Raw genomic sequence first — 14,161 nt, forward strand, 5'->3', positions numbered from 1 at the left:
TTATCAGGGAAAATTTTAAGAACCCCCCCCAAATTTATAAATATAATAATTGGGCGAATCTCCATGGTATATAGGAAAAATGGAAGGCGATTTTATCAATAATATAATATGTATATATAATTTTCTGGCGAATCTCACACCAGGCATGGTGAATATTTTACTCAATTATAAAATCTTGTAAGAACTTGGCAAGTCTTTCACTAAATAATAAAACTTTGTAAAGTCCTAGTGAATTTTAGCATTGTGAACTCTTAGAGAATTTTTTGAAGAAGTATAAAACCATATATGATAAGAGCCACATGGTGGCAATATCACTATCTTTTTTCACATTTCCACGACATGGAACTTGTCTATAAAATTATAAAAAAACCAACCAGGAACAGGAACAACTCAAATGCTTTGTGAGAGCTAGTCTAGAAAAAAGCAACAAATAACATGTCGGCAGAATTGTTCATCGGTGAGCCGCTATTTCGTGGGCAATCTGTAAAGGAGCAGTTGGATATCATATTTCCAAATCCGGGAAAGCCTTTCCCATCCCTCACAAGATTTTTTAAAAATGTTGGGTGTCTAGAAGGTGTGGATTTGCTGAAACAAATGTTACAAGTGGATGGAAACAAAAGAATAACAGCTAATGAAGCTTTGCAACATCCATACTTTCAGTCCTACAGGACTATAAACAGCTGCCATAAAGATTAAAAATGGAAATCAGCTACAAATCTCTTGATGACAACACTATCAAGATAGAGGCCGATGCTCTCTTAAAGACAGAGCTGCTGGAAATGGAAGCAGGTGCTATGAAGCTGACACTAGTAAAAGATGGGACAACACAGCTTCCCATAGTGCATCCCACTCTGGGACAATCAATTTTTTGATGTTTTGCAGATTGGGTTACAGTCTTACAACTTGTTTTGGATTTGTCACCAACCTGATGTTTTGCTTCTAATTTATTTTCATCTGGTGATAAACAAAGTGTCAATCTTTTCTCAGGATAAAATAGTATTCTTTACAGACATATTAACTTGGCTGAAAAGTCCAGGACAATATGAACAGGACAGCTTCCAGGTTTTTTTGAAGATTTCTCCTATCAATTTACTGCCGGAGGCTTTTCTGTGATTTCTTGCACTTCTGAAATTTAATCAAATTTCTACTTGAAATAAAAGTTCAGAAGAGACTATATCACTAATGTTAAACACACATAATTGAGAAGCCGATATGAAGCATTGTTTTTTTGGGTGTGTTACAACTTTGGTGACCATGCAGCTCAGTCATTGCATGTTCAGTTTGTAACTCCACCTTGAAAGAGTGAAATGTGTGGTGTAGGATAAGAAGCTCTCTGTTAAGGCGCAATTGTTTTTCCCCAAAATTCTAATATCTAGATTCTATCTTGTTCATGTCTGTGTCAGGGGATGTTTCTTTTCATGTGCATGTGTTTAGTCAGATATAAAATACTCAAGTTCTCACCAGCCTGGGCTACAGTGGCCATTCTGATGATCTATTTCATACTCATTGCATTTTTCTAATAAAATGACATTATATTCATTTAAATTATGTGATTGAAATAGGGATACAAGAGCTTATTTGTATTTGAAGGTCTATAAGGCAGAGTATAAGCTCACACCAATCCTTGTTATTCTCTGCAAGAGAAAATCAGTTTCTATTTCACTCCTCAATAACACTGACTAAATCTCAGTTTGAAAATCAGTTAAATTAAGAAGACTAAATCCCAGTTTGAAAATCAGTTAAATTTAGATGAAATTACTCATTCAAAATCATTTGGATGAGGAAATTGTCAAATAATTGTAAGTTGTCGTCTTAGAGAACATGAAGGGAGCACATTCGTCATATTCTACCAACTGCAACATACCTACCTTCAATGCAAACTCTGTAAGGACCATAACGGGAGCAAATGTGGACCCATGTACAAATTTTTACTGCCTTAGGGTTTGTTTCGTCCTGTGACTACTAGGTTCGTTAGTCCTTCACATAACTCTCGAACAAAATGAATCCAAGAGTGGAATATAGACTCTTTACACGCAATTTATTTTCTAGAAAGTCTATACAGAGAAATGAAAGTTGCAAGTATAAGAATTATGCTTCAAAAATGAATTTTCTTGTGTAGTGAGCTATACCAAGGGTATGCTTTTGCAAAGTTTTATAACAGAAAAATTTGTCAAGAGGAATTTATTAAGGAAATCTCTTGTTAGAAATGAAATCCAGTTGAGTTGAGATAAAGTCCATAGTTACAAAGAAGTATTGTTGTGGAAAGCAATTCCACTATGACATTCCTGTACATTTTAATACAATATAAAAGGAAATTGATGTGATTTCCAAGCTACTTGAATCCATTGAACACAGAGAGAATCAGTTGAGAACTGATGAATGAACATGGAAATCGATGTAATTCCTAAGCTACTTGAATCCATTTTGAACACAGAGAGAATCAATTGAGAACTGATGAATGAACATGAGCTGAAGCAAAAGGACACTATCATTAAGCTAGTCGACCCTGAAATTGAAGAAAATGATCATGTCAAACAAATCTACTAGCAGTGTACTAATAACGGTAAAATCGACTTGCAAGAAGAAAGTAACTTAAATACCACATTTGTTGGAAAATGAAATCAATCAAAAAATGTTCTAACCAGAGATGAAGTTGATTCAATTGAAAGAAGTTCAAATCAGGGTGAGGTGAACCCAATAAATGAGATGTCGATAATCCCAGGAAAAATCAACTAGCAACAATGAAGGAAATCGATTGAAAATAATTAGTTAATTCCATTGTTAAGATTTCAACTTGGATATCATTTGTTGCCCAGGTACATTCTCTTCGAGAAATCGACCTGCATGTTAGGATGTAAATAAGTTCCAATTAAACAAAACATTTTTATTTGAGGGGAATTGAGGTCCAAAAGAGCAGAGTTCTTGGCAGAGGAACAATATAACTGCAAACACCCATTCAATATCTATGACTGTAGATTGAAGTTCTGCAACCTTGGAAGCACTATTGAGTACTTAACCAGAGCTATAGAATCATTGGTACTTTATTAGATTTGATATGCAATACAATGCTTGATTCGCCTTGATTCCCATTTATTCTGTTTAATTTCTGCATACTGATTCCTACTTATACCGTTCCAACTGCTTGAAACAATAACATTTTCAAAAGGTCTCTTTCACTCTCACTTCAATTAGAACAGTACCCCTTTCTCTACTACATTCATGCACATATGCTTACATTTCCAATTCTGCAGATTGGTTTTCATGAAATTAACCAATACTTGTTTTGCATCTAACGAATTCACATAACTAAACAAAGCACTGAAAATATCACCAAAACTGAGTGGCCTCTCTAGTATTACAAGAAGATTTATTCAAAAGAAACAAGAAGTTATTTTAAACTACCCTAGAACAAGTCCATGTGGATGCTTATTTATGACATGCCACAATGCTGTCCATCAAAATATTTTCCTAAAAACTGTCTCTATATTGGGTTTCAATGGTAGGAGTTTTAGAGTTTTCCCTGATGATGACTTGATTTTAAAATAACTTACTTACTTGGGACCATTCACCCTTAATTTCAGAGGTGGCCGTGGTAGAGGAGGCAGGCACTCATCTAACAGTCGAAAGCCCTTTACAAAGGGGAATGGTACCAGCATAGAGAAGAAACACAGACGGTTTGAAGAGGATGATGGATCTGCCAAAGATGAACGATCAAATAAGGTCCAAAAGCTGGAAAATGATGGTGAATTACAGGCATCTGAGACTTCCAAAACTGCTGAGGATAATTGAGCACCTCAGATGATTCAGCAGACCATGCCATACGCTTTATTTTTTTTTATTGATTATAGCTTTATTTTCTTGAACAAATTTTGGGTTTCATATTGTATTTCTTGCCTTTTCTTTTTTCCCTACAAAAGGTGTAGGCATTAAAAATTTTGAAGTTAGAGATGTAGGATAGTTTTAATGTTTTGGATTTGAAGGCTGAATTTTTTAAGGTGTAATGTTATAGAACAGCTTTGCAATTACCTGAACTCGAGAAGCAGCGTTTCATGGCAATAAAAAATTGCCAAAATATAAATACTATATAATTATAAGTTGAGCTCATATATTTGCAAAATCTGTTAGATTCTTACAATTATTATTCTTTTAGTGATGAGATTAGTATGTTGTTAAGTCAGCAGAATGGTACCAGTCTCTTCATGTTATTATGTAGCAAAATGGTACCATGGAAGGAATATGACCCACCAACATATAGTGGTGGAATTTTACACAACCTAAACCATTCTTATTGAATTTTGTGGATATTGTCATGATTATGGCTTGGTAATTAAATAAAAAGGAATTAGGTTCAGTCCTTTACAATAAGTGATGAATATGCACATTAGTATGGTGACAAGGTCTTTAGTTACTGCTATTGTTAACCATAAATCCTTCCATCGATGGAAACATTTCTATGGATGAAAAGTGAAAATGCAGTGTGGTGTGTGCTGTGATATCCTTGAAGATGAATAAATGCATTCTACTGTGTAGCTTTTAACTTTTGATTCTCATTAATACCATAGTATTCACCGGTACACCTTTGCATTGTCTTCTGTGATATTCAACCTGAATCTTGAAAACCCTGCATCTGTTCATTCCTGATATTATGCAATAAAAATTGCTAGTGTTATAAATGAAATTTGAAAGTTAGACATGGCTACTCTGTTTTAATAGTTGGTGAATGCTAACCATTAACTATGTGAACCCTTGGTCCTTTTGTTAGACCAAAAACGCATCAGGCATGGCCCTTATGGCGCATCAAAGAAGGATCTCAAGCTTCAGCACATTTGATCCATTTGATCAATCAACCTGGCATCCATGAGAACTGGTTAGTAGTGGGTAGTTCTTTCTACGGTTCTCTCCACCACTTCTGAATTGACAATATAGTAGCATTACCAAAAAGTTACTCTTCTTGGTACTTGTCTACCCAGAGCAGTGTAATGAACACCGTAGATCCATTTTCACTATTTACATGAGATTGACAGTAAAAAGTAGAAATGTGGACACGACACTGAAAAAATCAGCATGCGAACAAAAGATGCCAACTAGTCAAACATTGCTCAGATCTGCAGCCAAGATAATGGAGTACTGACATCTTGATCTTCCTTTCCGCCCATGAACTTGCTTCTAACTTCAAGGAATGCTTTAACGAAGTCAATGTTATTGTTCAATCCCCTAGTTTTCATACAATCCTTAGCTATTCTTTGAGGTCTAGCATAATACGTCACATTCCTGGCCATATAAGAATATGAAACCACTGTGGCCATGGGAAACTTATAAAGCAACCATAAACAAATGTATTGCTGGCAACAAAACTCACTTCTTTTAATCTTGAATTAAAAGCTTGATGAATTGCTACATCGGCGCAGTCCGTAATCTTCCAAAGAATTGTTTGTTGGCAAAATGCCCACACTATGATCTGTGCTACTAAGTGATACCGTATCATCATCCACCCCAAGCATGGCAAGGGTGAGATGGGTTTGTATATCATGCCCCCCCTGATTTTCTACAATGTCATCCTCATCTGAAGTATCCATATCTTTGATCATTGTATTCTGGCACCACGCCCAGTCAGTCCTCTCATCTTCTCCTTGTAGTAGTTTTAAAATCTGCCATTAATCATATCTTGGTATTAAAGAGTAAGCAGAGATGAATAGATGTGGTTAACATAGAGTGTTTTATAGCTAAAAGAAAATGTAAGAGAAATTGCACCCTAAAGTAATTTTTGCAGGTAAAGAATACCCTCAAAAAACACACGAGGTAGTAAAAACAAGCCCCTGAAGCATATAGAAATGAATAGAGGAAGATAAATTACTCGGCTCATGCAAGGACGGTAATGAGATGTTTCCCTTAGACAAAGCGTAGCAGCAAGCATCATTCTATGCATTTCATTTGTATCATAAACATTTTGCAAACATTTGTCAGCAAGACTTTCGATATTCCCATCCTGTAAGAGTGGTCTTGCCTGGTTTCAACATTTACAGAAGGTTAAACATGAGCCCCTAATAAGGATAATCAATATAAATAAACATGAAGAAGAGAGTCAACTGTAAAAACCAAGACTTACCCACATAATCAGGCTTTCTTGACCCTTGGGACTTGCTGTATCAATTAGCTTCCTTCCAGTTATTAGCTGAAGAAGGACCACACCAAATGCATACACATCCGTCTTCTCATTAACCTTTCCATAAACAAAGTATTCTGGAGCAAGATACCTGTCAAACTACAATCACAATTAGTGAATTTACAAATTGGATAGCTTTAATCTGAAAATGGCCAATCGAAACTGGGAAGATGCTTACATACCCAAATGTTCCTAAAACATCGCTGCAAGTGATATATTAAGATGTTGGTGCCCACCTTGCTAGCCCAAAATTTGACAACTATTATAATAACACGCACATTAATTCTGTTGAAATTTTTCATTAGTGCAGAATTCCAAGTTTCAGTTTACAAGTCTAGATCACTAAGATCTCTTCAAATACTGAATTGTGCAATTTAGTCTTGATTCTTCTTGCAGTAAAAAGATTTATACCTGTGGTTCAAACTCTTCAGAAAGCAAGATATTGGAAGACTTTACCTCTCCATGAATGACAGATTGAGAAAAGCCATTATGCAAGTAATCTAATGCTTCAGCAACTCCTACAGCCACTTTTAATCGCACTTTCCAAGGAAGTATTGGCTTTTCCTCTCCTCCTGAAAAATATATACATAGTCAATAGCTAGGACTATAATCAAATCTCAGAAAAGAGAAAATGAAAGACCCTGCCATACAATAAATAACACTATGATGCTTAAAACGTACTACTGCTTAATATTTCTACACGATTTCATGATTCTTAAAATGCAATACTTTGAGTATATACCATGGAGATTCTCTTCAAGGTTTCCTCTGGATAAAAAATTATACACCAGAAGGTGGTTAAGGCCTTCTGCACAGTAACCGATAAGTGTAATGACATGGTTGTGCTTCAATAGAGTAAGAATCTCAACTTCAGAAAGAAGCTCTTGCTCTGTTTTGGATGATGAATTCAAGATTTTCACTGCCACCGATTGTCCATCAGGAAGAAATCCTCTGTACACCTTACTGCAGCCTCCTCTTCCTATAAAATTCCCTACAAGAATAAGGATGTTACATAATTGAATTGAGTTCACAAGGTTAATATACATTTCAAGGGAAATTTCCCATTCAAAACAGAAGCACAGAAATGAAAAACTCCATGAGGAAAACTACAAATGCAACCTGTTGAAAAACCAGAAGTAGCAGATTGCAACTCCTGATATGTAAAATGCCTGCAGGTTTTACTTAGACAAAGGAACTCTAATCTCCTTGCCAAACAATTTTCTTCTCGATCAGAATCATTCTGCTGACTGCAAGGAAACCCTTCTTCTTTAGAGCATGCTGCAATTGGTGCTACCTCATTTGAAGACCGAGCTTCATGTTCATAGGTGCAAACCTTCTGCATAATCTGTCCTTTCAAATGAAGCTCTCCAGTTGCCTGTGTAAGCCTATTTGGCAACTGTAGTGCCCATTCAACTACAGATGTTTGTTTTGATGTAGACTGTGGAGTAGGAAGCTTGGTCAATGAATCGGCTCCACGTAAGAGGGGCCATCCAGGTACTGATTCTCCTTTCTCTGTAATCAGTCCCGAAGTCGCCCTTTTGGGAAATTTTTGGTTAAGAACTACCCACTACTAACCAGTTCTCATGGATGCCATAACAAAAGGGAGAAGCATGCCAAGGAAAATGGCATGAGTAAAGAAGAAATTGAAAAGGAGATTTATGAGTTGAAGGAGAGATTCAACATAGTCAAAATGAGGCTTCAAAGAGAATACCAAAGGTAGAGATGGGACCTAAGGAAGAAGGCCAAATTACTTGTCAGAAAAAAGATTTTAAGAGGAAGACCCCTAAAGCTAGAAAGCTAGGGAGGAAGATGAAGCACCTGTTGAGCCTAAAGTTGAATTAGTTCACTATTTTGAACCAGAGCAGGGAATAGTCCTTGATGATGAGGAAGATGTTGAAGAGAGACTATCAGAGAGTCTCATGGACTGCATAAAGAGTTCAAATCAACATGGATTTGTTGATAGAAGATATGGTGGAAAAAACATCATAACAGTAGAGGGAGCTACACAAAGAGGATGTCGATGAGACAATAAATGAAAGTCTCATGGGAGGTTAGCTAGAAGTGCTCGTAACATATATACCATATGGGGCTAAAGAGCTTGGTGATTATGATACTGATGCTATGTGTATAGATGCAGATGATAAGGATTTTCAAGAGGGACAATCATTCATAGTTGTCATAAGAATAGAAGAAAGAGAAGGAGTACCTTCCTAAAGCATGGAAGGAAGACAAAATTTGATGTTGGAGGCATCAGAAGAGGCCAGGTAACCTTTTATTTTTAAAATTGGTGAATTTTATGTGAATGCATGCTTTGCATGTGAGGAGAATGGACAACTGGTCCAAAAGGAGAACGAGAGCACTAAATTGATCCAAGAAATCCAAATTGAGGTAGTAGATGCTAGACAATCCTCAAGGAAGGATGAGTTTCCAAAAGGAAAAAACAATGCATAATGAAGCCAAGATAACCTTGCAAGCAATTTTCAAAAGTGACCATGGATCCTAGCAGCCATGTGAAAGATGGATAACAAAACCAAGTTTATGTTAAGACAAGGAAGGAGGCAAAATTATCCCTCAAATGTCATTAAGGAGGAGGCCTTGAACAATCAAAGAATGCATCTATAAGAGAGAAATTGTAGAAGAGGGGATGAACAGTCCAGGACAATATGAACAGGACAGCTTCCAGGTTTTTTTGAAGATTTCTCCTATCAATTTACTGCCGGAGGGTTTTCTGTGATTTCTTGCACTTCTGAAATTTAATCAAATTTCTACTTGAAATAAAAGTTCAGAAGAGACTATATCACTAATGCTAAACACACATAATTGAGAAGCCGATATGAAGCATTGTTTTTTTGGGTGTGTTACAACTTTGGTGACCATGCAGCTCAGTCATTGCATGTTCAGTTTGTAACTCCACCTTGAAAGAGTGAAATGTGTGGTGTAGGATAAGAAGCTCTCTGTTAAGGCGCAATTGTTTTTCCCCAAAATTCTAATATCTAGATTCTATCTTGTTCATGTCTGTGTCAGGGGATGTTTCTTTTCATGTGCATGTGTTTAGTCAGATATAAAATACTCAAGTTCTCACCAGCCTGGGCTACAGTGGCCATTCTGATGATCTATTTCATACTCATTGCATTTTTCTAATAAAATGACATTATATTCATTTAAATTATGTGATTGAAATAGGGATACAAGAGCTTATTTGTATTTGAAGGTCTATAAGGCAGAGTATAAGCTCACACCAATCCTTGTTATTCTCTGCAAGAGAAAATCAGTTTCTATTTCACTCCTCAATAACACTGACTAAATCTCAGTTTGAAAATCAGTTAAATTAAGAAGACTAAATCCCAGTTTGAAAATCAGTTAAATTTAGATGAAATTACTCATTCAAAATCATTTGGATGAGGAAATTGTCAAATAATTGTAAGTTGTCGTCTTAGAGAACATGAAGGGAGCACATTCGTCATATTCTACCAACTGCAACATACCTACCTTCAATGCAAACTCTGTAAGGACCATAACGGGAGCAAATGTGGACCCATGTACAAATTTTTACTGCCTCAGGGTTTGTTTCGTCCTGTGACTACTAGGTTCGTTAGTCCTTCACATAACTCTCGAACAAAATGAATCCAAGAGTGGAATATAGACTCTTTACACGCAATTTATTTTCTAGAAAGTCTATACAGAGAAATGAAAGTTGCAAGTATAAGAATTATGCTTCAAAAATGAATTTTCTTGTGTAGTGAGCTATACCAAGGTAATGCTTTTGCAAAGTTTTATAACAGAAAAATTTATCAAGAGGAATTTATTAAGGAAATCTCTTGTTAGAAATGAAATCCAGTTGAGTTGAGATAAAGTCCATAGTTACAAAGAAGTATTGTTGTGGAAAGCAATTCCACTATGACATTCCTGTACATTTTAATACAATATAAAAGGAAATTGATGTGATTTCCAAGCTACTTGAATCCATTGAACACAGAGAGAATCAGTTGAGAACTGATGAATGAACATGGAAATCGTTGTAATTCCTAAGCTACTTGAATCCGTTTTGAACACAGAGAGAATCAATTGAGAACTGATGAATGAACATGAGCTGAAGCAAAAGGACACTATCATTAAGCTAGTCGACCCTGAAATTGAAGAAAATGATCACGTCAAACAAATCTACTAGCAGTGTACTAATAACGATAAAATCGACTTGCAAGAAGAAAGTAACTTAAATACCACATTTGTTGGAAAATGAAATCAATCAACATCTAATCTTCTTCTGGAAAAAAACTAAAAGAGCTTTATTTCACTTTGAATTTCAAATGCTTGTTAAATGATCAAGTGGTAGTTGCAAAGAACAACTCAAACTGGGTGATATCAAAACAAAATAATTTAGTATTTCCAAGACAAAATAACATTACTGATGTATCTTTGGATTCCATGAAAACAAAGCAATTTGATGTATTGAAATGATATTAGGAGATTAGTAAAGAGGATCAAATTAAGTGATGTTATGGCCATACCATTGTATCCATTTATGCTTCGAGCGAAGAGACTCAGCAACACCAAGAACATCGAGTGCCCTCCAAGAAAATGTAGTCCTTGTGGTTTGTAGAGAGTCTTCACACTCTAACATCGGGCTCTTCAAACCATCTCTGCACAAGGTCATTACAAATGTAAAAAATCAGCAAGACACAAATTTGGTAGTAAATATGACCAAAAGAAGAACTAGTGCAAACAATTTTCACAATCTTGTTTTTGAAACCAACATTATAATCTCCTTAGCATTATGATCAGCTGTCAGTGTTCTTCCCAAGTCAGCAAACTCAGCTCCGCCTTGAAAAAGTGTAATTGCATAAAAGGAATGTCGGTCTCATGCCAATAGGTCTCCTACGATGAATGCGCAGGAACCTAGTACATAGACCATTTTTCTCTTCGCTTAGCTACCTAGGGCTTATTTCCCTTTCCAAATATCAATAATTCTTTTCCAAGAAAACATAAAATAAGAATAATATTTTACTATATTCTAAAAGGTGAAGATGTTGAAATCATGCCACAAAGTGAAAGGAAATCAAATATCTTTCCTCAAACCACCAAATATATAAAGAAAACAACAATAATTATAAAAATAAAACTAGATCTGTCGATCTATGCATGAAATAAGTCAAGCGACTAAAAAAATATGACCAAAATAAACCAAAAATTTCAAACTTGACAAAATCCTCTAAACAAGCAGCAAACAAACTGCTAAAATTTTCTAAGATATTAGAGCTAGACATCAACGCAATTTCATGTACTTGAATAAGCCCATTGTTGCTTAGTGTTAGACTTCTTAAATTAGTTATTTATCATTTAATACTAGGACACTGTCTATGTGAAAAGAAATAGGTCCCAGCTTCATCAAATCTGACTTCATTTCAAATCAAAGATCAAATCCAAAGGACACTAACTCGTTACTCTTGGATGGTACTAATGTTAAATACACAAAATAACAAAAAATAAAGATATGATAAAAAAGTAGACCTGCAAGATTATATTGGTCGAGTGTGACAGGGACACAAATAACTGAGACTAGAGAGATTTATAGAAGGCAGTAGTTACTATTGTGTGATTAGTGGTATGGTGGAGAGACCTACCAAGAAGGGACGTTGGTCTCGGAAAAGTATAGTAGGGAGATCCATAGAGCATTTATGTAAAAGGAAGATGAGAAGTGTCGTCTTCAAGTTGGTTTATGTTATGGTAGAATTTTGTTGGTGATAAGTGGTAACAAAACACTTACATCAATAGGTAAAAAGTAAATTCGGGGCATGAGTTGGACTGACTCATGTTATCTCATCCCTTAATGGTCCTAAGGACATGTGGGGACCCGAACAACTTAGTACCTAAAAGACTTGAAAACATGGCTGACAAATCACTGACAAGAAATGGCTAGCAAATGAAAAGAAATAGGTCCCAACCTCACCAAATCCAGCTTTATTTCCTGTCACAGATAAGAAACAAACAATGTAATGATTAAATATGAAACATCAATCTTAAAATAACACACATCAAAATAAAGTTGCTGCAATGTTACAATGAAAAATACAAATATAGAACCTATTTTTACCTGAAGTTGACATATAGTAATTTTGCATGATCAATGGAACATGTATACCAAAATAAGAGTCCTAGGGTATTTCAATTTCCCAGTTCTCATCTTGGTCCTCATTTTCTAAATTGTGAACATGATCTTCTCTAAATGAACTGTCATTATGAGCCTCCAAAACATTATGTTCTATATCAAGTTCATTAGATAGATTTATTATATTGTTTTCTCCCCTTCTATCACAATCTGATCGCCAAAGAGTTAGCGCTCTTTCATATGGAAAATTGTCAATGTCATACTTTGTTACATATAATCTTAAACATGTATCCACATGTTTATCAAGCTTGTTCCTCAACTTTGACTTCAAGAATGATAATGCACTAAACATTCTCTCATCCTCCACTGATCCCAAAATCATGGTTTGACACAAATCTGCTAATTTGAAATATTCTGATATGTTTTCTTGCAGGTATTGGCTAGCACTTAAAGTAGTCCATAATCTTGTTATAGCACCATTTTCATTAGGATTCTCCAAAAAAGGATATTTCTTCCACATTGTTTCAGCAAAGCGTCCACCTTGTTGATACAATTTTGATGAATCTAAAATACCTTCAATTTGTTCTCCATGTATCCAGACTTTCTTGCAAAAATGGTCTACTAAACGTTTTAATCTTTTTTGAAAATCAGCTTTTAAAGTTCTTCAACATTGACAATTATTCCAATATTGAGGGTATACCACACACATGGCCTCCAACAATTCATCTCGAGGAAATCGTTCTCTTATCTCTAATGATAGTGATCTTTCAATTTCTATCAAATTTTGTCTCACTGAAATCACAATATTATCAAATTGGTCTCTTGACACGGGGCAATCTTTGGTGATTCGTCCTGTCTTACTAATATAATGAAAGGGAACCATATACCCACGCACTACGATACATAGTATCCCTTTTTCATCAAAGGTCAAAAAATTTTCAGTATTTTCTATATTGATGATCTCAGTCCAACTTTTAAACTCTGGACCAGTAAAAGAGTCTGACATCATATACAAATTATCCAATGCAAGACATGCTGACTTTCTTGCATTTGTGTATTCCGCAATATACATTGTGCGATTCTGAGACATTTTCACGAGGACATTCATTTCATGTAGCATAGGAAGAATTCCAGCCAATGTCAATAATGTCTCTATATTAGTTAGTTGAGAAAGAAGATCTTGAGCTTTGTCTACATTATAGCGATTTTCATACATCAACCCTACCAAAGATTTGAACTCACTAAATAGTCTTTGAGCTGGTCCATTTAATGAGATCCATCTTGTATCAACATCTTTCAGTAGTTTTTTTCCATCCGTAATACCATCTGCAAATTGTTGAAACTCTAAATATCGTTTGGGACTACGAGAAAAGTATGCATGAGTCTCACGTACAAGATCTTCAAGTTTTGAAACTGATGGAAACTTGCTTACTATTTTAAATGCAAGATTCATCCTATGAGCCATACAATGAATATTAAGCATATATGGTGAAGCTGATAGTTGTAGCCTAACATAAAGGCCATTCCTTTGTCCTTGCATTACCGCTGCTCCATCTGCTCCAACACATACCAACTTTTTTGCAATCATTAATTCATCCATACCACTTTCCTTCAATCCATTAAGAACAATTTCATAAATATTTTCAGCTGTAGAAGTCTCTCTCATCTTATTAATCCCAAGTAGATAGGAATGTCTAATATGGTCATTAACCATATAAATGCTCATGCAAATCCATGAAGTATTATCTATAGCTGTAACCTCATCTAAAGACAATGCCAAAAACCTAGCATTTGCAATCTTCTCTTTCAAATCATCCTTTTCTACTTGAGCTAGATATCCTGCCCATCCCCAACCACTAGTTACAGACCAATGAGAAGATGGAAAGTTTGGC

At 35.4% G+C, this 14,161-nt stretch overlaps 1 protein-coding gene across 1 annotated transcript; it reads right to left on the reverse strand.

Annotated features, from left to right (window-relative positions):
• Nucleotides 1-5,031: 5,031 nt before the first annotated feature.
• Nucleotides 5,032-7,440, reverse strand: LOC149231377 (protein kinase STUNTED-like). Its single transcript, XM_089376290.1, has 7 exons — nt 7,283-7,440; nt 7,033-7,154; nt 6,620-6,735; nt 6,346-6,448; nt 6,107-6,262; nt 5,855-6,004; nt 5,032-5,648 (listed from the first exon to the last, which is right to left on the reverse strand). The coding sequence occupies exons 3-7, from the start codon at nt 6,649-6,651 to the stop codon at nt 5,376-5,378; spliced, it is 714 nt and encodes a 237-aa protein (XP_089232416.1). The 5' UTR covers nt 6,652-6,735; nt 7,033-7,154; nt 7,283-7,440; the 3' UTR covers nt 5,032-5,375.
• Between the last annotated feature and the right edge of the window lie 6,721 nt (nt 7,441-14,161).

The sequence above is a fragment of the Pinus tabuliformis genome, chromosome J (genome assembly GCF_031772625.1).
Source record: "Pinus tabuliformis cultivar Carrire ecotype Pingquan chromosome J, CPIR1, whole genome shotgun sequence".
Classification (NCBI taxonomy): domain Eukaryota; kingdom Viridiplantae; phylum Streptophyta; class Pinopsida; order Pinales; family Pinaceae; genus Pinus; species Pinus tabuliformis.